Here is a 23,919-nt window from a genome sequence, read left to right on the forward strand (position 1 = left end):
TTAGTATGATCTCCTCTTGACTGGTTTATGGCTAAGCCTTACATACATTTTAAACATTAGAGAAGTAGTGTGGTCTACTGGACAAAATGCTGGACTTCAAGTCAGAAGTCACTTGGGGGGCAGGTGGCTGGGGCCCGTGGAGCTGGGGGACAGCCCTGGAAGCAAGGGCTGTGGTGGTGAGTGGGGACTGAGCTGCAGTCGTTGCAGAACTGACAAGAAGGTGTTTTGTTAAAATTCTTGTGGAAAGAAAATATGATTTCACAAGGAGATGATGGATGGAGAAGAGAAAACATATAGTGGGTGAGAGGGCCCAGATGCTATGTGTGTGAAATTGATATCTTCTGATGGTCATGAATTTATTATGAAAAGGGAGCATACTTTAACATCAGGAACAATAAAAGCCATGTTAAGTGGCCCAGGTCAGTCTGCTGAAAATGAAACCAATGAGGTTAATTTTAGAGAAATTCCATCACATGTGCTGTCAAAAGTATGCATGTATTTTACCTACAAGGTTCGCTACACTAACAACTCTACAGAGATTCCTGAATTCTCAATTGCACCTGAAATTGCACTGGAATTGCTGATGGCTGCGAACTTCCTAGATTGTTTGATAAAATAAATTATAATAAACTGCCAAATTTTTCAGTATTTAATGCCTGTAGTTCAGTTAGTAACTTTTTTCATATAGCACATTGTGTGCGTGTGTGTGTGTGTGGGGGGGTGACTGAGAATTGTAAAGTTCATTGCATAGCAGATACCTTCAGTCCTTTCTTTTGCATAGCAATCAGAGTTGAAACTTGTTTTGCAACTTAAATAACATTTTTACTAAATAAAAAATAAACAAATATGCCAATTAGAAAAAAAAGAAGTCACTTGGGTTTGAGTTCCACCTCCAATTTACAGGATCAAGAAAGATTAGAGACTATGAGCAGGAAGGGACCTTAGAACACTTACAGCAAAATCCCAGCTTTTCCAGAGGAGGAAACTACGACACAAAAAGGTGACTTGTCTAAGGTCACACATGTGAGAGGTAGTATTGCCAGTTTTCAAACTCTGGGCTTTTGATTCCAGTTCTAAGTTGTTGCTATTTCCATTGTACAACAAAGGAAATCCACATCTCCTGATTCCATACCTACTAGAGTGGGTAGGCTGTGTCTGAGGGGCTTGATATTCATGTGTCTTTTGTTCTCATTTTACTGTATGTACTATTTGATCACTAAATTATGGTCCAGACTCATTATCTCACCCCTAATAGAGTGATAAGTGATAGCATGGCTGAATGGAAAGCGAGGTTTCTGAGTCTTCAGACCTAAGTTTGTGTCTGTCACTTGGACTGAACAGGCTTCTAACCTGTGGGTGGATGCAGTGAACAGAGCAGGGTAGAGACAGGAGAGGAATCAAACAAGTTTAATGTCAAAGAGAGGGAATGACTTAAAAGGAAGGACACATATGCCATGCCCAACCTGTAGTGGGGGGGACCCGAGGTAGTGTGTGGAGGTCTCAATACTTACACCAATGGCTACACAGGGGCTGTGGCCCTGCCAATGAGAGCTAACAACAATGAGGACTTCATGACCTGAACATGGGTACTGCAGGTGCTCGCCTAAGCTCAGAGAACACCTGGTGCTGGTCAAAGTGATAAAATAATTATGTGATTTTGCCAGAGTGAGCACAAAGAATTGTTGCTATGCCAAGCTCAGGGCACAGCTTGGGAAAGTTACTTCACCTTTAGTGTCCTTATCTGTAAAATGGGGACAATAATACTGACATAACCTACCCACAGGGTTGATTTAAGGGCACAGGGTGGTTCAAGAGACTACATAGACAAATTTAATCTTCAGGGTGGTCAACTTTTGTTTGGGATTTTGATTTATAAATCCTGAGAGACAGGAGGCACTGGGCAAGCCAAACCACCACCACCACATCCTTGACCATCAGCGTTTCTCAGCCCTTGATAGGGACAACTCAGAAACATGAACCCAAGAGCCTTAGGAATAGCAGTGCCCTCTCAAACTACCTGACTTACTTCTATCCCCCCTCTACAGCCACTATTGAGGGGAGAAATTATGGTGGATAAAGGGCTCACCTTTTTCATCAACCCCAGGAACTAAGAGTGACCAACTGCCACCAGGAGACAGATAGGCACAGGAGCCCTGTTCCCCTTCTTCCTACTCACCTCCTGCAGCATTTCTGCTAGATACCCAAACCTTACAACCATAGTCTGTGGAGGAAGCCCCTCTGGAGAAGGGGCCAGCTATCCCCACCAATTGCCAGAGCAGGCCAAGCTACCTAGATACTTTGAAGGAGAGACAGAAGATAGCATGTGCCAGGAAAATCAAACTATTGCCATTGCCACCATCTTGACCACCAAGTCTTAGACCATGATGGAGACAGCCCAGGACCCTGAACCCAAGAAACTTGTAAATAGCAACTCACTCAGACCACTGCCTTCAGATCTCATCCTAGGAAGCAATTCCTGTGGACGTGCAGCCTGGCCACTGTTCCTGTAGATTCTATAAAAAGTTATTGCCATTAAATCCTTGAAGCTGTTACATGGTTTGGCATCAAAAGCTGATATGATTTTATCAGTGGAAATGACATTAAATGAGAGGCATTAACACATGCTTTATCATTGTCCCTTAAGGGCTATGGAACTTTTCCATCTGACTTGCAGCTGAATTCTTCAATATGCACTGTCTCCTTCATTGGCATATGAACTTGAGAGCAGGTACTACTCTCTTATTTTTCTATTTATCCCTAGAACTTAGCGCATAGTAAGTCATTAATACTTCATTCATTCATTCATCTTCTGATGGAAGTGGTTGACATAACTATGGAACCTCTGGCAGGACTAATTTTACTGATGCTGGAAGTTATGGGAGGAGCCATTCCTTTACATTGGCCTATAAAAGGGAGTTCAAAGACCTGGATCTTTTCCCTTTTGAGGGACAGATCTGGGAGTGCAGCAGAGATAATCATGAACCCTAGTTCATGGCTGCATTTACCCAAGGCACATGGGAGCTACATGTGTCTACAGAGGAGAATTCTCAGTCCTAAACATAAACCTGAAGACCTCTCAACCACAGCTACAGAGAGAGGAACCATGTAGTCTGAGAATTTCTGAACTCTAGCTTTGGAGGAAGGCTTAAAGTTCTTCAGGGGTTGTCTCTGCAGCAATTGCATGTTTGAGAGTTCCAGAATTTTAGCCTTCTAGCCTTCTATAAGAGAAGAGGGAGTTTTGGAGAGTTGTTGAACAGTGTCAGTCTCTTGGAAAGAGGTCTGCACACTCAGCCCTGTAAGATGGAGTAATATAGCAAGTGAATAAAGGTATGATGAGAAAAGAATCAGGACTTCGAACTCTATTATTATGCTAAATTTTGATTTTAAGGATCCAACGAGAAGGGAATTGTATGTATGTCTGGCAACCTCAACTTTGTTTCTCTTCTGAGGAGAATCCAAGTCCTCAGAGCAGTACCATTTAAACCATATGCCTGTATGGATCTCTTTGGGGTGATAGTGAGAGTCATGGAAATGTTGGGATGCTAGGCATCCTAAGCAGGTTTTTCTTCTAAGGAGACTCTTAAGTCCTTGGAATAATAATATCTAGTTACATGTCTATATGGGTCATTGTGGGGATAAATATAGAATTCATAGTGATGTCAGGGTGTTATCTGTCTAGCAATCCCTTGTGAGGGGAGTTTACCATTGGGTGGCAATATGACTCTGGAGGACTTTAGAATCCTGGAAAAGTGGGACTCACCAAAGAGGAAAGAGAACTGTATTAGTCATTTATGGGTCACTGAAAATTCTTTATATATTTTCTGCATTTATTTATGAGTGTGTGTGAGTTCTTGTTTTCTCTGTCTTCACCCGTTATTTGTATTATTGAATGTGTCTACAGCATATCCTTGAGTTCTAAGTCTGGGGACCTCTTTTTCCCTACACTTGTGGAAATCTAGGTATATATACATATATACATACACATATATGAATTTATATTTCATATATTTCATTTATTATTTCATATATTATATATTTATATTATATATTTATATATAATATAATAATATAATGTATTATATATTTATAATATTATATATTTCATTTCATATATATATATATGAAATATACATGAATGACAGCCTGAGATTTCCCAGTAGTGGAGCAGGGAAAGGTTACTTTTCCAATTGAACTCAGTATGTATGTACTTAGAGATGGCAGAAGAGGAAGAATGGGTTATATAAAGAAAGTGATTTATAAACTCTAAGGCACTACATAAATGCGAGCTATGCCAACCATCTATTCCCAAATGCTTTCACTATTACCCTAGAGAGTCTTTACTTTTTGGAGACTCAAACACTCCAAAGGTGTTTGGGTGGCAGTTACAGTAATACTCAGAAAGATCTGAGGTCTTCCAAATAATTGCTATATGGTACTGCACAAATAACTTCATATTTGTAGCCCCCAATTTCCCATATATATGTATATATACATATTTGTATATATATGTATACACACATATGTATATGTATGTATACACACACATATATATATACATACATACATATATGTACATAACAAGATCTCTTCTGGCTGTAAGGTTCCAAAATTCTCACTTTTTGCACCCCTCTTTGTCAAACTATGTGATGAAAAAAATCCTAGAAATAACTTCATATCCTTTTCTTTTTGATGTGATTGCCATTTTGCCTCTAATAGCATGGTGACTTTGGGAAGAAGGTATCTAACTAAATTTCTATGTAGCTTTTATTTCACACCAAGTTATATAAAAGGTTTCTATGCCTTGAGGGCAAATTTAGAAATTGAACACATATGTAGGAAAACACAATTTTGCTTCTATATAGAATATTAAGCATAACTAGATATGGCCATGCATGTCTAAATTTTCTACATAGTATCGGGTAGATTAAGGAAATCAGGAAAAAATACTATTTTCCAATAACAGTTTAAGAATTGCAAATTTTACAGATGCATTTCATGTGTAGCAAGTAAAGCTAATTATCAAAACTTACATTCAATAAATACCCCCAGTATGAATTAACAATTATACAATTATTTAAGTTTGCCTAGAACCACCTTGGAAGTGATAGTGCTGGCATAAGAGTAAAAACAGTTGACATTGTTTTGAATTATTTGAGATGTATAGAAAGCCAAGAAATTTATGTAATCAGATAATGATGACTCTTTCTGAAACCTGCCCCTCCTTCAATTTTCTTATTTCTGTTGATGTTCTACCCTCTACCCAAAACTTTGAAGTCAACTTTGATTTTCCCTTTCCTTTTCCTTTCTCTCTCCTCCAACTGGCCCCCACTCCAAATCCATTTCAAGGTTCTGTCAACTCAACCTCTACATCTTTTGCATCTGCCCCTCCTCCTCTATAAACACATCTACCACCTATTTGAGGTCCATATCACCTCTTCCCTGCACTGTGGCACAAGCCCCATTTCTTTCTCCAGTCTTAGTCTCCTTTCCAATCCATCCTCCAAAACAATAGTTTTAAACTCGAAAGTTCAAAAATGGACTTAAGGTTTTTGGGACATCCTGTGTAATCAAATCACATCCCTGAAGTAAGAAAAACTCCTTAAACCAGCATTTGAGGACTTCTATAATCTAACTCCATGTAACTTTCTTCCTTCACATTCCTCCCCTTTCATGTCTTCTATGTCTCAGTAAAATTGGAGTGGATGGAATTTCCCCTGTCTTACCTGTTAACTGCTGGCATTGGCACAGATCATTTCCCCTGCCTGAACCATCTCCCCATCTTCAACTTTGGAAATTCTCTTTATTGAAGACTCAGTTCAGGTGTCACCTTCATGAAACCAGCCAAAAGGGATTTTCTCCTCAAATTTTCTTGCAGCACTTTATCAGGCTTTCTCCTTTACTCCCTGAAGATGTGAACTGTGTGGTTTTCACCTTTGTATTCCTAGTACCTAGTGAGTGGCATCTAGTAGGTGCTTAATACTGCTTGTATTGAAATGAGTATTTTACAGTGTATTTCTTCAGATTTGCCTGAATTCAGTTGGGTAGTTCTGGATCCACTCAGTTAAATCTAATAATATGCTTTACCTTGATGCTTTCTTGAACAATGAAATATGTTCATCTTAAATGGACACAGCAAAATGTGCTCCCATTTCTGGATTTTTCCACAATAGACATATACACATATATGCACATATACCCAAATATATTAGAAACTCCATCTATGATTTTCACAGTTTTGTGAAATATTGATTCAAAATTTACTTCATGCTCAATTAATCCATGCAAATTTTATTGTAGTAGAAAATGAAATTCCTTTAAAAATATTTTCCTTAACAAGAAAGAGACAAAGTATGAACCAACAAATTTCATGTAACATCATTGGTGGCATTCTGTAAAACAAAAACATGCATACTTAAAAAATCAAAACACCCAATATTATTAAACTAAAAGCTTTATTGTCTGGTCATTAGCCCAAATTCTTACTGATTTGAAAAGTAAATGATTTCAATATGATTTCTGACTTAAAAGAAAGCAAATTATGTAATATGGCCCTATATTTTTAATCCCATGGAAACACATACAGAACGTATCCTGATTGGAATGAAAGGCAGGCACTGTCTACAGGGATGAATTGGATTGGAGTTTCCTTCTTTCATATACCTTGCTCCTATTAGGTCTTCATAAGGACACATTTTCTACACAATGTGAAGGACTTTGAAAGCAGCCACAGCCTGTTTTTCTCTTTCGTGTCTGCTCTGTAGCACTTCTAGCAATGAGATTTCAGGTAAATTTCTTTCTTTTTCAGAACAAGACAGATTTCTCTTTTGCTTTGATTCTTGATCATTCAGATTCGATGCCAAAACTGGTTTGGGTTTCGGAATTTTCCTGGCATATTCCAAAGCCTGAAAATATGAAGATTAAAATTCATTTAAAAGGGAAAGTGAGACCAGACAGCCATCTATAAAGTCAATTTTAGAAAATAGCTACTTGTATTATAAAGGAACTTTTTAGTAGTAACCTGCTCTTCCTCTCTCACACTGAAAATCATGCAAAAAATAGAGATCAAATTGAAAATGCACATAATTCAACATAACGCAACACAATTTAAACAAAATCAACTAAGTACAATACAATGCTATGTAGGAAAAATGCACAGACCAAGATTGAATCACGTTTTCCTTTATTCTTGGAATGGCCTCAAAATAAAATTCAGCTTCCTCAAAATGTCAGAGATGTGTATGTCTAATTTAGTTCGACATTCTCATTCAAACCAAGTTTCTTTTACAGAAATAGCAAGATCTTTTCATCCAAAAAGGACTGATGTCGGTTGGAAACTGAATGCATAATTACAGGGCATGTAAAACATAGCCACAGTCATAGAAGCTTCACTCTTCCCAGAGTTCCAGAACTCCAGAAGCTTTTTGATATAGGAAATCACCTTACTTTTTCTATTTGATGCACCTTTACAAAACCTAAGTGCTTATGAGAAACATTTAGTCTACTAGACATAATTTTTTAGGTCAAAATTGAGAAAGATATTTCAATATTAACTGAATGGAATGTTAAAACTTATTATAGTATCCAGCTTTAATACTTAATTATACCAAATACATATGAAATAGTAATAAAAAAAACTTCAGTAGCTGAGATAAGCACAAACAGTAAATTTAGGGTCAGCAATGGGGGGGGGAGGGGAGAAACTCCCTAACAAAATTCTAGCTCTCTCGCTGTATGTCTATCATCATCATCATAAACCTCTTTTATTTGGATGTATCAAGAGGTATCAGGGTAGGGAGTTGGAAGATGAGTGTTGGGGTCAGGATGACTTGGGACCAAATCCTACTTCTGACACAAGGGCTGTGTAATCCCAGGAAGTTATTTAACTTGACAGGATCCCAGCCATTAATTTACCAATGCAAAGTGGTAAATAAAGTATCTTACCTGGAGAGTTCTCCACATGTTTGGATTAAAAAAATTTTTTAATAGCACATATTGGATATGCTACTATATAATACTGCTATATAATAATTATAATGTGCTATGTAATATATAGCACAATAAACAAAAAAGATGTTTTGTTGTTGTTCACTCATTTCAGTTGTGTTTGAGTCTTTATGACTCCATTTGGGGTTTTCTTGGCAAAGACACTGGAGCAGTTTGCCATTTCCTTCTCCAGCTCATTTTACAAATAAGGATGGGGCAAACAGAGTGAAATGACTTGCCCAGGGTCATACAGCTACTATAGTATCTGAGCCCAGATTTTAACTCAGTCTTCCTGACTCCTGGTCCAATATTCTATTCCACTGTATCCTACATTATCTAATTTGATTTTAAAATAATCTTATAATTTATGTAGAATAGGTGATATGATTTCAATTTTAAGAAATGAGGAAACTAATTTTCAGAGACGCCACAAAGCTTGGTACATGACAAAGGTGAGTTTGAACTCAGGTCTTCCAACTCTACAAGCTGTGCTGACCCTCTTAAGTCAAACAATCAATCAATCAACATTTATTATGTGTTTTCTATTTTTGAGGGACTGTGGTAAGCACTAAAAATACAAAAAGAGGCAAAAGACAGTCCCTGACCTTAAGGAGTTTACAATCTAATAGAGAAGTCAACATGTGAACAAATAAAGTACAAAGCAAGCTACATATAGGATAAATAGGAAATAATTAACAGAAAAAAGGCACTAGAATTAAGAGAGGCTGGGGAAGGCTTCCTGCAGAAGGTGAGATTTTAATTGGGATTTAAGGAAAGCCAAGGAGGTCAGTAGTTAAAGGAGGAAGGAGAGTGAAAATTCCTGGAGCCAAGAGATGGAGTGTCTTGTTCATGGGATACACAGAAAGGCAGTGTCACTGGATTGAAGTGTTGGGGAATAAGGTATAAGAAAGGTAGGAGGGGACTAGGTTATGAAAGCCAAATCTGAATGCCAAATTTGAATGCCAAATAGAGTATTTTGTCTTTTCCCTGGAAGAAGCCACCAGAGTTTACTGAGTATGGAGCTGAAATGATTAGACTTGTGCTTTAGGAAAATCACTTAAATGGTGAATTGGAGGATGAATTGGAACGTGGAGAGACTTGAGACTGGCAGACCCACTAGTAAGCTATTGCATTAGGTAATGAGGGGCTTGTACCAGGGTCAGGGCTATGTCAGAGAAGAGAAGGGGGCATATTCAGGAGATGTCGCAAAGGTGAAATTGACAGTCCTTGGCAACTGCTTGGGGTGGCATGAGTAAATGAAGAATCCAGGATGACTTCTAGGTTGAGAATTTGAGGGACTAAAAGGATGGTGTTTTGATGTACAATAATAGGGAATGTGGGTAGTAGTTAGTGGGAAAGATAATAAGTTCTGTTTTGGACTTAATGAATTTCAGATATCCAGTGGATATCCAGTTCAAGATGTCTGAAAGGCAGTTGGAGACGGGAGACTGGAGGTCTGAGAAGACGTTCAGGAAGGAAACGTACACTTGAGAATCAGCATAGAGAGAGTACTGAAATCAATGGGAGCTGATGAGACCACCAAGTGAAGAAGCACAGAGGGAGAAGGGAAGGGGGCCTAGAATAGGACCCTGAGAGATATCCTATGGTTACAGGCTGTGATCTGGAGAAGGATCCAGTAAAGGAGTCAGAGAAGGGGTGGTCAGAGAAGTTGGAGGAAAATCAGAAGAGAAAGGTGTGAAAATCTAGGAGAGAGTATCAATAGTGTCAAAGACTGCAGAGAACTCAAAGAGAATAGATTGAAAAAAATCCGCTGGAACTGTCACTAAGAGATCAATAACTTTGTCAAGGACAGGTTTAGTGGAATAAGATCAGAAGCCAGATTGTAAGAGGTTAAGAGGAGAGTCAAAGGAAGTGACTTCTGTGGGAATTCCTTGTCAGACAATCTGCTGGTTTGAATCTATTCATGAATAAATAATAGATTGTAAAAATAAAAAGTGGCACATGGAAACTCAAGTGGATTGAGAACTTAACGGACTTAGGACAGAAGGCTTAATTTAAAATATGACAGCCCTGAAAAGGAACATGAAGTACAAATTTATAAAATCACCAGAGTATCATTTGTTTCTCATTCAAAAGGTCTGATTTTACTGTCAAAATCGGATGTTTTTATTAAGTTAGAGGGCTGCGCTCCAAAGCCTTGTGACTTTATAATGCATGTTTCACTAACGTAACAACTTGTGGTTGATGACTTTTGAGAACAATAGCATTTTGTGATTTATGAAATCTTTTTTTTTTTTGGACAGGTACCATAAATGTGTCCCTAATAATATCCTAACTTGGGGGTTGAGCTAGAGAAAAACAAAAAAAGAATTCTTTTAAACATACGAACAAGAAATAATAGAAAATATTAATTTCTTAGGTTATTTATGGTGGGATCAGAAAATGAAAGTGCTAATCAATTCACCTAGATCATGTAGTTCATTCCGTCATTTTACAGACAAGGAAACTTAAACTAAAAAACCTTACATAAACGACATGTCCTTATTTTACTTTTTACATGTTACAGGCTAGGGGAAATTGTATATAGGAAAACTGCATGTAGAGAACTAAGCTTAAAGAATGAGGTGGATGGTACCACATGTTTGATGAATGTTAAATATTATTTAGTAACATTATGTAGTTGCTTTAGACTGAGTCTTTCTTTGGTAGAAAAAAACCCCACTAATATATTTTAGGCCTCAAAAGGGAGAAAGGGGTCAAAATTTGGCTTATGATTAAATTCTTGTTGGAACCCAGGTCTTGGTGAGAGGATTTTGTTACCTTCTGACGAGAAATAGAAGATTTACTCTCGGGTTTTGCTGTTTGTGGTTTTGACCCATAGGAGAGAGCTTTCATGTTGTACTCCTTAACTTGTTTTGCATATTCCTTCTGTTGCTTTAATGTTTTGATCTGTTCAAAGAAATAAGATTTGTGGTAAGATTCTGGTCACCATTCAATACCAGATCTCCCTGTTTTAAATTTATAATCATTGCAGGTCTCAACAGATGAATAACAGTAGAAAAAAAAGTGCGGTAGTAACGAAATAGATTAATTTTTCCTCTCCAAGCATGATCTTCCTCTGCTCAGCAGTATCTGTTCTGCAGTGCATGGTGTACTCAGCAGCGCATAATTCACATACATCCACTTCTCTGCTGCATTCATCCTATTTATTTTCAATTTTGCTTCTAACTTTAAACAATTGCTCTTTCTATGCTGTTTCCAATAGAAGAAAGGATAAAGTAGGTATGTTTTATCAAGTTGGAAATGGTTTACTCTTAAGTGGTTTCTCTGTAGCCACTCTTAGAAATTTAAAAAAAAAATTGAACTTAAACATCAAACAAGATGAGCATTTCTATATACAAAGCATCAGAGAGGCTTGAATATGGTCATTTATCTGTGCCATGTACCGCCTGCAAATACACAACAAATTCAATGTGTTATTTTCAAAGTCATCTTATTTAAGTATGCTTTCTATTAACGTTCCTTCTGTTTTTATTTTTGGTGCATTTTATTTTTCCCAAAGAAATGTTATAGGGAAAGGAGTAATTATCTTTCCAGATGTAAACTCCACAATTAATTTTTTTCTAACATTAATAATAGTGATATGTACATTCTTTAGTTCTCTAGCCCTTTATCACTAGAAATTAATCTTTTCATTACCTACAAAAATTAGTTTGCTAAGCAAATAACATGTGTAAACAGTTTTAAAGGAAACATTAAGTCCATTCAAGGGTACAAATGTAACATTTTACATAAAATAAAAGCAGTTTTAAAATCTTCAAAGGCCCTGTATTTCTTTTTTCTTTTCATTTTGGTAACCCTATTGCTAGCCCTAATTCCTCCCAACTCTTCCCACTCCAAACTGAAAGAAAAACATCTCTATCAAATAGGCATAGTCAAGCAAAACAAATCCCCACATTGGCTATGTTCAGAAATATCTGTCTCATTCTCCTCCTTGAGTTCATTACTTCACTTTAGTAGGTAGTATATATCATCATTGGTCCTATGGAATTGTGATTGGTCACTGCACCAATCAGAATTCTTTTCTTTAAAAAAGTTTTTTAAAATTTATTTTTAACATTTAAAGAAACTGAATTCTAAATTCTCTCCCTCCTTTCAGCCCCTCCCCTATTTATGGAAAAGGAAGCAATATGATATCAGTTATACATGTGAAATCATACAAAACATATTTCTACCACATTAGCCATGCAACACATGCAAAAAAAATAACGAAAGAGAAAAAAATTATACTTTAATTTGCACTCAGACTTCATTAGTTCTCTCCTCATCTCTCTGGAGGTAGAGAGCATTTTTCATCATGAATTCTTCAGAACTGTTTTGGGTCACTGTATTGATCAGAGCAGCTAAGTCTTTCAGAGCTGAGTGATCAGAATTCTCAAGTCTTTCTTGGTTTTCTTAACAGTGTTGTAATTGCATAGTTTTTCCTCTTGGCTCTGTTCACTTCACTCTGCATCAGTTCATACAAGTCTTCCCAAGTTTGTCTAAAATTGTTCTTTTGGTCATTTATTACAGTACAATAATATTCCATTACTCTAATACACCATTTGTTTGGAGGTTACTCAGTTAATGGATATTTCATAAATATCCAGTTTTTTCTGCTATAAAAAGAACTGCTGCAAATATTTTGTACATACAAGACCTTTTCATCTTTGACTTCCTAGGTGGTATATACCAAGTAAGCCTTGCTGTCTCAGTGATGGCTTTGTAACTTTTTGGGTATGGTTACAGATTGCTCTCCAGAGTGGACCAACTCATGGTACCACTAACACTAAGCAGTGTGCCTGTTTCCCCTCTGCTTTACCAAGATTTGTCATTTTCCATTTTTGTCATCTTTGCCAATCTGATAGGTATAAGGTAGAACTTCAAAATTTTCATTTGAATTTCTCTAGGTCTTACTGATTCTGAGCATTTTTATATGTCTATTAGTAGTCTGAATATTTTTTTTGGGGAACTGCGTGTTAACTATCTTTTTATGGTATTTGGGAATGGCTCATTCTATATTTAAATCAGTTCCTTATATATCTTAGATATGAGACCTTTATTAAAGAAAGTTGCTACTAAGATTTTTTTCCCCAGTTAACTATTCCTACCCTGATGATTTTAACTGCCTTAATTTTGTTTGTGTGAAGTATTTCTATTTTAGATGAATCAAAGTAATCTATTTTTTCCTTTGTGATCTCTCTGTCTCTTCTTTGGTCATGAACTTTTATTCATTCCATAGTCACAAAGGGCATTTTCTTTTTTGCTTTTCTAATTTATGATATGACCTTTTATATCTAAGTCATGTATCCGTTTGGAACTTATCTTGGTATATGGTATAAGATGCTGGTCAAAACCAGAGGTTCCCAAACTTATTTGGCCTGCTGCCCCCTTTTAAAAAATTACTCAGTGCCTCCCTGGAAATCTACTTTCTTTAAGCCAATTTTTTTTTCTTAAATTGTGTCATTCCAAAGAAATTTGTTTAAAAAAAAACTATATGTCTTACATTTAATAATTTACTGTAAATTTGTGGGTTTTTTCCTGCATTGAAATTTTGATGATGTAAAACTGGGTCATGTAACCATATAGTATCATATTGTAAACAAATCTTTACATGCCCATATTCTTGCTGATACATGCTGGACTTCTTGACAATGCTTGGAGAACCTGCCTGCCAACACTTGCTTATTAAGACCTGTTGGCAGACTTGACCACTCATCAATTTGCATTTTGTGTTTTAATTGGAAAATAATGTACTCACTATGACTTTACACAACAGATGAAACATGTTTGAACAATTTTTCAAAGTTTTCTTCACTTCTTTCCTTATGCTTCACCACCCCTTTTATTCAATACTCCCCAATTGTACCAGAGGCTACTACTTGGATCATTCCAACTCCCCAGCCCCCAGGGGGCAATATTACCCACTTTGGGAACCTATGGTCTAAACCTAATTTCTCTCTGAATGCTTTGCAGTTTTCTCAGAAATTTTTGTTAAATAGTGAATTCTTACTTCAGGAATTAGAGTCTTTGCATTTATCAAATACTATACTACTGTGTATGTTTGCTTCCTCATTTGTTCTATTGGTTGTTTTCTCTACTTCTTAATCAGTACTAAGGAGTTTTGATGATTACTGATATTTAGTATAGTTTGAGATCTGCCATTGGTGGGCCCTCTTCTATTCCACTCTTTTTCATTACCTTCCTTGAGGTAATGTTCCTCCAGATGAATTTTATAATCTTCCTAGCTCTATAATGAAGTCTATTGGTAGTTTAAATGGGATGGCACTGAAGAAGTAAATGCCTTAGGTGGTATTGTTTTTATTAAATTGTCTTGCCTGACAATCAGCAGCTAACAACCCCACAATTATTCAGGTGTACAATTCCATAAAGATTGTTTTGTAGTTGTACCCATGTATTTCCTCAATTATCATCTCTATGCAGATAACTCTCAGACCTATTTATCCAGCTCAAAATTCTCATCTGACTTTGTCTTTTATCTTAACTACCTCTTGGACATCTGGTACAGGATCTTAAAAATTCATTATGTTCTTTCCTTACCTTAAACTCTCCCCTTTTCCTTACTTCCCTATTACTATTAAGGGTACCACCCTCCTAACGGTCACCCAGGTTTACAACCTAAGGGTTATCCTTGTTATATAAAATTCAGTTACATAAAAGGCTGACATCCTTGACTCTTCATTCTTACCTTCCCATCCCATATCCAAGCAGACACCAAGTCATGTTGATTCTACCTTCGTAATATCTCTCCTATATGCCACCTTCTTTTATCTGACACCACAACTAGCCTGGTACAAACCCTCATTACCTCCTACCTTGATTATTTCAACAGCCTGTTGGTTGATCTCCCTGCCTCAAGTCTCTTCTCACTCTAATCAATCCTCCTAAACCTTCGGGCTGACCATGTCAACCTCATATTCAATAAACCCCAGTGACTCTCTAGTACCTCTGGGATAAAATATAAGATCCTCTGTTTAGCTTTTAAAACATGTTATAACCTTCCCCCTCCCTTTCTACCTTCCTAGTCTTCTTATACTTACTCTCCCTCCCCACCAGCCCTCTACAATCCAGTGATGCTGGTCTCTACGTTTGTTTTTTTCAAACAAGGTACTCTATTTCTCGATTCCATAAAATTTCTTTTTTTAAATTAAATTTTATTTTCAAGCAAAGATCAGCCTTCTCACCTTCTTACTTTTCTCTTCCTCAACTTGAGAAAGCAAGAAAAATAAAATCCCTGCTACAAGCATTCAGTCAAGCAAAACAAAATTCCTCATTGACTCTAATAAACACGCATTACACACACCAATCTATCCTCCGAGTCCATCACCTCTTTGTCAGTAAATAAGCAGCAGATTTCATTAGAAGTCCTCAAGAGGTATGGCTGGTTATTGTGTTGATCAGAGTTCCCAAATTACATACATAGAAATATACACACATACACACACACATATGTATGTGTATAAATGTATACACATATATTTTATGTTTGTTTTAATCAGCTAAGATCTACCTCCTCACACCATCCCTTCACCCTCCTCCCCCCCATATTTGTATCTAATGATAGAGTAGGGAGGAAGGGAGAAAAAAATAGTAAGTACACAGAACAAAAAAAAAAACACTTAGGAGGAAGCATAGAAAAGCAGGATAGCTTTGAAAATGACTTAGTATTTATTACATTTAAAAAAACAGGCAGTGTAAAATGGAAATTCATGGTTTTGTGTTGAATCCTGTTTTTATGTTGTACTTTGAACATGGTAATTTTTTTGTCTTTTTGTATTTAAGTTAAAAATGAATAAATTAAAAAACCTTAGGGTGGTAGCTCCCAAATCATTGTGTCATTCCGACTGTGACTCCTTAGTAATTGAACTCTTTTGACTCCTTGCAGTACATTTTCTTTCACCAAGTAGCTCGAATTTGGGTGATGACGTTGGTGGGAGATTTGATTTGGAGATTTCTTTCAGGAGCTGACCGGTGCATTCTTTCCTATTTTCATTTGCATAGTTGTTCCCATAGGTCTGGGCAGGATTCATTAATAGTTCATGAAACATATTCTGCAGGCTTGATTTTTTAAAATTTTGTTTTAGGCGTGGTTTTCCATTCCTCCAATGATTATTAGATTTCATCTCGACCTATTTTTCTAAAACAGTTATATTAGATATCTTTATGTAAGAGATACTGAACATTTTTTAAAAATTTTTTTCAAGTGTTTGATCTTGTTTCAGCATTTATTTTTTGTTTTTTTAATTTTTATCTCATGGAGTTACTGATTTCTATTTGGTCCAATTGGATGAGTCTGTTTCTTGGGTAATGTCTTATGATGCTTATACTAATCTGTTAATTCTTCTTCCAAATTTTTCCTCTAAACCTCTCACTTCTTTTTCAATTCATTATTCTAGAACTTATTTGATGATACTATTTAAAAACTTTTAATTTTTTATACAAGGTTTATAGATTTACATACAAGGTTTGTATATTGCTTTCTTGTCTTTGCTTGCTTTACTCTGTGTCAGTTCATGAGGATCTTTCCTTACTTCTCTTTATTCATCACATTCATCATTTCTTATAACACAAATCATTTACTACACTTCAGCCAGTTTCCCAACAGATGAGCATCTATTTTGTTTCCAATTCTTAGCTATCACAAAAAGTGCTGCTATAAATATTTTGGTAAATATGGGGACTTTCTTATCAATGGCCGTTTTGGGGCATAAGCTTAGTAGCAGAATCTATCTCTGCATCAAAAGGTCTGGATATCAATTTATTTGTAGAATTACAAATTGCTCTCCAAAATAGCTATATTAATTTACAGCTCCACCAACAATGCTCTAGTGTATCTACCTTCCCATGATTCCTCCAATATTGAATACTTCCATCTGTTGTCATCTTTGAAAATTTGCAGGGTATGAGATGAAACTTCAAGGTTGTTTTGTTTTGCATTTCTCTTAATATTTAATGATTTCAATCATGATTTCATCTATGAGGTAAAAGTATGTAATTCTTTTTTGAGAACTTTTAGTTCTTTTAACTACCCATCTATTATGGGGTAGGTTTTGGCTATATAAACAAATAACTGAATAAACAAACACACACATATTCACACATTATGTCTATGTGTACATATATGTATAAGTATATATACAGACATGTGTGCATGTACATATGTATATTTACATAGGTAAATCTACTACATACATCTACATACACACATGTTGTCTATATATTTTGGATACCAAACCATTTTTTGAGGAATTTGATACGAAGATTTTTTTCTCTATTCAACTGTTTTTCTTCTTATTTTAGGTTCATTAATTCTGTTTGTGCAGAAGCTTTTCAGTTTCATATGATCAGTGCTTTCTCTTTTATCCTTGATAATTACCTCTATCCCTTGTTTGGTTAAGAATACATCCCCTTCCTATATCTGTGAAATATATATGATCTGCTTCTTCTCTAGCTTTTAAAAACAGTATGATTTTTAATATTATGATCATGCATACATTTGTAATGTATCACGGAATATGATATAAGGTGTTGGTCTAACCCTAATTTCTGTTAGACTACTTTCCAGGTTTCCCAATAGTTTTTACCAAATAGGGAATTCTTTTGTTTTTGTTTTCCAGTTTATAGAATACTGGGTTATTGAGTTCCATTGTTCCTGATTTTCCCTCGTCTATTCTGTTCCATTAATCTACTGCTTTTTAAACCAATAACATATGACTTTGATGGCTGTTTCCTTATAATACAGTTTTAGGTTCAGAATATTCCCCATTTGTCCTTACCTTTTTACATCATTTCTCTTGATATTCTAGATCAGTGGTGTCAAACTCAAATAGAAATGGGAGCTACTAAGCTGTATATAAATAATGATCTCTGTGGGCTGCATATTGACTTAGTTTTAAAATGTAATATTACATATCTTATTGTGTTTTTATTTATTTTGTTAAATATTTCCCAGTTACATTTTAATCTGGCTTGGGCTGCACTCAGGTGTATTGTGGGTTGCATAAAACACACAGACTATGTGTGTGACACCTGTATTCTAGATCATTTATTTTTCCAAATGACTTGGTATTATTTTATCAAGTTTTGTAAAGCATTCCTTTGATAATCTGATTGGTATAGCATTAAAACTGCAAATTAACTTTGGTAGTATAGTCATTTTTATTATATTGGCATGGCATGGACAGGAGCACAGACTATTCCTCCAGCTATTTAAGTTGTTCTTTATTTCTTTAATGAGCACTTTGTAATTGAATCTAAACAAGTTTCTGGAGTGCTTGTGTAAATTGATCACTAGATATTTTATGTTATCTTGTTATTTGGAATGGGATTCCCTATTATTGCCTCTTGGATATTTTTTATAACTATATAAAATGCTGCTGATATTTGAGGATTTATTTTGTTTTGCTGAAGCTATTGCCTCAGTTTGTTTTTTTGATGATTATCTAGGTTCTTCTAAGAAAACCACTGTATCATCTGCCAATAGGCATTATTTCTACTTTCCTCTCATTCTTTTCTTAACTCCTTACAATCTGTTTTTTTATCTTATTCCACCAAAACTGCTCTCTCCAAAGTTATTAATGATCTCTTAGTTGACAAATCCAATGACTTTTTCTCAATCCTCATTCTCCTTGGCCTCTCTGCAACATTTGACAATGTTGATCACCCTCTCCTCTCTGATACTCTCTCTTCTTTAGGACACCATTCTCTCCTGGTTCTCTTCCTACCTATCTGACCATTCCTGCTGGATCCTCTGGATCATGCCTTCTAACTATAGGTGTCTCTCAGGGTTTTGTATTGGATCCTCTTCTCTTTTCCCTCTCTACTACTTCACTTGGTGATCTTATCAACTCCCATGAATTTAATCACCATCCCTATGTTGATAATTCTTAAATCTACCTGTCCTTCCCTAACCATTCTGTTGACCTCCAATTTCCCATCTCCAACTGCTTTTCAGACACATCAAACTGGATGTCCACTAGACATCTGAAACTCACAATGTCCAAAATAAAACTCAATTTCTTTCCACCCAGTCCTCCCCAGCCCATTGTAGAGGGTAACACTATCCTTCTAGTCCCTCAGGCTCACGACTTAGGAGGCATCCTGGTTTTCTCAGTATCTCCTACTCCTCCATATGCAAGTGGTTGCCCAAGCTTGTCAACTTCATGCTCTGTAACATCTCCTCACTGTGTCCCCTTCTCTCCTCTGATACTACCATTCTGGCAAAGGTCCTCATCATGCCTAGATAATGCAGTTGCCTACTGGTAGATCTGCCTGCTCTCCCCTCTCCAATCTATCCTCCATTCAGTGACCAAAGTGATTTTCCTAAAACTCAAATCTGATCATGCCATCCCTCCCACTTGACTCCAGTGGTTCCCTATTCCCTCCAGGATCAAATACAAAAATCTTCTGTTTTGTATGCAAAGCTCTTCAAAACCTAGCCCCCTTTCTATCTTTTCAGACTTCTTACATCTTATTCCCTACCAGTACTTGTTGATCTAGTGACTGGCTTCCTGGCTATTCAATGAAGAAAACACTCCATCTTTTGTTCCAGGCAATCTCTCTAGCTGTCCTCCATGTCTATAACACTCTCCTTCCTATACTCCTACTAAGCTCCCTGGCTTCCTTTAGGTCCCAACTAGAATCCCATCTTTTATTGGAAATCTTAATTCTAAATGCCTTTCCTCTGTTAATTATTTCCTACCTATTCTGTATATAGCTTACGTTGTATGTATTTTTTTGTATATTATCTCCCCCAATAAACTGTAAGCTCCTTGAGGGCAGGGACTATCTTTTACCTCATTTTATATCCCTAATACTTAGCACAGTACATGACACAATAAATGTTCATTCATTGAGCTCCTCTTTACCTATCTTTATGCCTTCAATTTATCTTGTTTTATTACTATTGTTAGCATTTTTAAAAACAATTTATTTACTTAACTTTTAACATTCATTTTCACAAAATTTTGGGTTCCAAATTTTCTCCCCATTTCTCCCCTCCCCCGCCCCAAAACGCCAAGCATTCTAATTGCCCCTATCACCAATCTGTCTTCTCTTCTAACATCCCTCCCTTTCCTTGTTCCCATCTTCTCTTTTGTCCTGTAGGGCCAGATAACTTTCTATACCCCATTACCTCTATTTCTTATTTCCTAGTAGCAAGAACAATACTTGACAGTTGTTCCTAAAACTTTGACTTCCAACTTCTCCTCATCCCTCCCTCCCCACCCATTCCCTTTGGGAAGGCGAGCAATTCAATTTAGGCCATATATGTGTAGTTTTGCAAATGACTTCCATAATAGTCGTGTTGTGTAAGACTAACTATTTTTCCCTCCATCCTATCCTGCCCCCCATTGCTTCTATTCTCTCTTTTGATCCTATCCCTCCCCAAGAGTGTTGACTTCAAATTGCTCTCTCCTCCCATTGCCTGTCCTTCCATCATCCCCCCCACCCTGCTTGTCCCCTTCTCCCCCACTTTCCTGTACTGTAAGATAGGTTTTCATAACAAAATGAGTGTGCATTTTATTCCTTCCTTTAGTAGAATGATGAGGGTAAGCTTCATGTTTTTCTCTCTCCTCCCCTCTTTTACCCTCCACTGAAAAGTCTTTTGCTTGCCTCTTTTATGAAAGATAATTTGCCCCATTCCATTTCTCCCTTTCTCCTCCCAATATATTTCTCTCTCACTGCTTAATTTCATTATTTTAAGATATGATCCCATCCTATTCAATTCACTCTGTGCTCTGTGCTGTGTGTGTGTGTGTGTGTGTGTGTGTGTGTGTGTGTAATCCTATCAACTACCCAGATACTGAAAAGTTTCAAGAGTTACAAATATTGTCTTTCCATGTAGGAATGTAAACAGTTCAACTTTAGTAAGTCCCTTATGACTTCTCTTTGCTGTTTACCTTTTCCTGCTTCTCCTCATTCTTGGGTTTGAAAGTCAAATTTTCTTTTCAGCTCTGGTCTTTTCATCAAGAATGCTTGAAAGTCCTTGCTTTCTTTGAAAGACCATTTTTTCCCCTGAAGTATTATACTCAGTTTTGCTGGGTAGGTGATTCTTGGTTTTAGTCCTAGTTCCTTTGACTTCTGGAATATCATATTCCACACCCTTCGATCCCTTAATGTAGAACCTGCTAGGTCTTGTGTTATCCTGATTGTATTTCCACAATACTTGAATTGTTTCTTTCTAGCTGTTTGCAATATTTTCTCCTTGACCTGGGAACTCTGGAATTTGGCCACAATGTTCCTAGGAGTTTCTCTTTTTGGGTCTCTTTCAGGTGGTGATTGGTGGATTCTCAATATTGATTTTGCCCTCTTGTTCTAGAATATCAGGGCAGTTTTCCTTGATAATTTCATGAAAGATGATGTCTAGGCTCTTTTTTTGATCATGGCTTTCAGGTAGTCCCATAATTTTTAAATTGTCTCTCCTGGATCTATTTTCCAGGTCAGCTGTTTTTCCAATGAGATATTTCACATTCTCTTCCATTTTTTCACTCTTTTGGTTTTGTTTTGTGATTTCTTGGTTTCTCATAAAGTCATTAGCCTCCATCTGTTCCATTCTAATTTTGAAAGAACTATTTTCTTCAGTGAGCTTTTGAATCTCCTTTTCCATTTGGCTAATTCTGCTTTTGAAAGCATTCTTCTCCTCACTGGCTTTTTGAACCTGTTTTGCCAATTGAGTTAGCCTATTTTTCAAGGTGTTATTTTCTTCAGCATTTTTTTGGGTCTCCTTTAGCAGGGTATTTACTTGTTTTTCATGCTTTGCTTGCATGTCTCTCATTTCTCTTCCCAGTTTTTCCTCCACCTCTCTAACTTGATTTTCAAAATCCTTTTTGAGCTCTTCCATGGCCTGAGCCCACTGAATATTTATTTTGGGTGTTTGGGATACAGAAGCCTTGACTTTTATGTCTTTCCCTGATGGTAAGCATTGTTCTTCCTCATCTGAAAGGATGGGAGGAGATATCTGTTCACCAAGAAAGTAGCCTTCTATGGTCTTACTTTTTTTCCCTTTTTTGGGCATTTTCCCAACCAGTTACTTGACTTTCGGGTCCTTTGTCAAGAGTAGGGTATACTCTGGGAATATGTGAGATCTCAGTTCCTCCAAGGTGGCACGATCAAGCGTGTACTGGTCTGGACACAGAGAGGTATTCTTGTGCGCAGAATCTTAGCATTTACCTCTCCACAGCAACCTGGCCTCCAGTTCCGCCAAGCCAGCACAGGGGGCTGATTTTCAGATAAGCTGGACGGGCAGGGCCTCCATTCAGTGTGAGACAAAGACTGGCTCGGCCAGGGCCTCCACCCAGGGCTGAGATAAGGCTCAGATCTTCAGTGCCCCCAGGGGTTTTTAAGCTCCAACAATGAAGCAGTCCATAGGGGCTGGTGTGCAGCCTCTGTGGATGCTGCCTGCTTCCAGAGCTATGGGAAGTCCCCTCTCCCTTCCTGGCCAGCTGATAAAACCCCGTCACTGACCTTTTGCACCTGTGGGTTGAGGGATCTGAGGACCCGCTTCTGTGACTGGAGATTCCGCCCCTGAGGTGTCCTACTCCCAGATTCTCGTTGTGCTGAGCCCAAGGGTGGGCTGGGCTCCGTGCTCCGCTCCACCTCTGGTGCAACTGGTGTTTCCCATGGGCCTTTCAGGTCACTGTGGGCTGGAAATCTCCTCCACTCTGTTGTTCTCCACTTCTGCTGCTCCAGAATTTGTTGAGAGTCCCTCTCTACAGGTATTTTGTGGGCTGTGTGGGGCGACCCTATGTGTGTCTTTCTAGTTCGCCATCTTGGCTCCACCCCTATTGTTAGCATTTTTAGTACTATGTCAAGTAACAGTGGGGAGTGGGGCATCATTTCTTCACTCCCATATTTACTGGGAAGGGTTGCATAAGATGCTTTTGATTTTAGATACATTTTTTATTTTTAACTTTAATTTCATTTTATTTTCAGTTCTAAATTCTCTTTCTTCTCCCTCCTTTGCCCTTTGAGAAGACAAGAAAACCAAACCCATTACAAATATATATGCATAGTTATGCAAAACCAATTCTCACATTAGCTATGTCTCCTCTTCCTCCTCCCCCAGTCCCCCACAAAAGAAAAAAAAAAAGGAAAAATGCTTCAATCTGTACTCTGAGCCTATCAGATCTCTACTTGGAGACATAAATGCTTTATCATGAGTCCCTGGGATGTTGGTGGTCACTGTGTTGATCAAAGATCCTAACTCTTCCAAAGTGGATTATTTTTTACAATATTGTTGTAACGATATAAATGGCTATCTTGGTTCTGCTCACTTCATTTTGCATCAGCTCATCTAAGTCTTCTTAGGTTTCTGAAACCATGCCCTTGGTTATTTCTTACAGCACAATACTAGTCCATCACTTCATGTACCATAACTTACTCAGCCATTCTCCAATTATTGGACATTCCCTTAGTTTCCATTTCTTTGCTAACACAAAAAGAACAGCTATAAATATTTTTGTATATAAGGGTACTTTCCCTTTTTCTTTGATCTCTTTAGAGTAGCTGTATTGTTGGGTGAAAGTGTATGCAGTTTAATAACTTTGGGGGGCATAGTTCCAAATTACTTCCCAGAATTGTTAGAACAGTTCACAGCCCTACCAACAATTCATTAAAGTGTTGTCAACTTAACCAATCTGATGGGTGTAAGGTCTTACCTCAGAGTTAATGATTTAGAGCATTTTTTCATGTGGCTATTGCTAGTTTGATTTCTTCCTCTGAAAACTGCTTATTCATATCCTTTGATTATTTCTGATAGACTTTTTTTTATGATCGGTCCTTCTATGACTATACTTTGCAGATCTTTTGCAGAAATAAATGTTGTACTTTGTTGAAAGCTTTGTCCATAACTCTAGAGATAATCATGAGGTTCTGGATGTCTTTGTTTTTAATAAGATTAATTACATTGATTATTTG

General features: G+C 37.0%; 1 protein-coding gene and 1 pseudogene across 5 annotated transcripts in view; one reads left to right on the forward strand and one right to left on the reverse strand.

Annotated features, from left to right (window-relative positions):
* Window positions 1-271: 271 nt before the first annotated feature.
* On the forward strand, window positions 272-662 carry LOC140509183 (elongin-C pseudogene; annotated as a pseudogene).
* A 5,606-nt stretch (window positions 663-6,268) lies between these two features.
* The window catches only part of JHY (junctional cadherin complex regulator), a 132,535-nt gene continuing 114,884 nt past the window's right edge, over window positions 6,269-23,919 (reverse strand). For 4 of the 5 annotated variants that reach the window (XM_072612912.1, XM_072612910.1, XM_072612911.1 and 1 more), the window contains 2 exons: window positions 10,765-10,893; window positions 6,269-6,902 (listed from right to left, as the gene is read on the reverse strand). In XM_072612912.1, the coding sequence (XP_072469013.1) occupies window positions 6,696-6,902; window positions 10,765-10,893 (336 nt within the window). In that variant the 3' untranslated portion in view covers window positions 6,269-6,695. Of the gene's footprint in view, window positions 6,903-10,764; window positions 10,894-15,711; window positions 16,142-23,919 lie in introns of those variants that run through there. The other variant, XM_072612913.1, reaches the window with a different exon arrangement.

Source organism: Notamacropus eugenii, chromosome 5 (assembly GCF_028372415.1).
Source record: "Notamacropus eugenii isolate mMacEug1 chromosome 5, mMacEug1.pri_v2, whole genome shotgun sequence".
Classification (NCBI taxonomy): Eukaryota; Metazoa; Chordata; class Mammalia; order Diprotodontia; family Macropodidae; genus Notamacropus; species Notamacropus eugenii.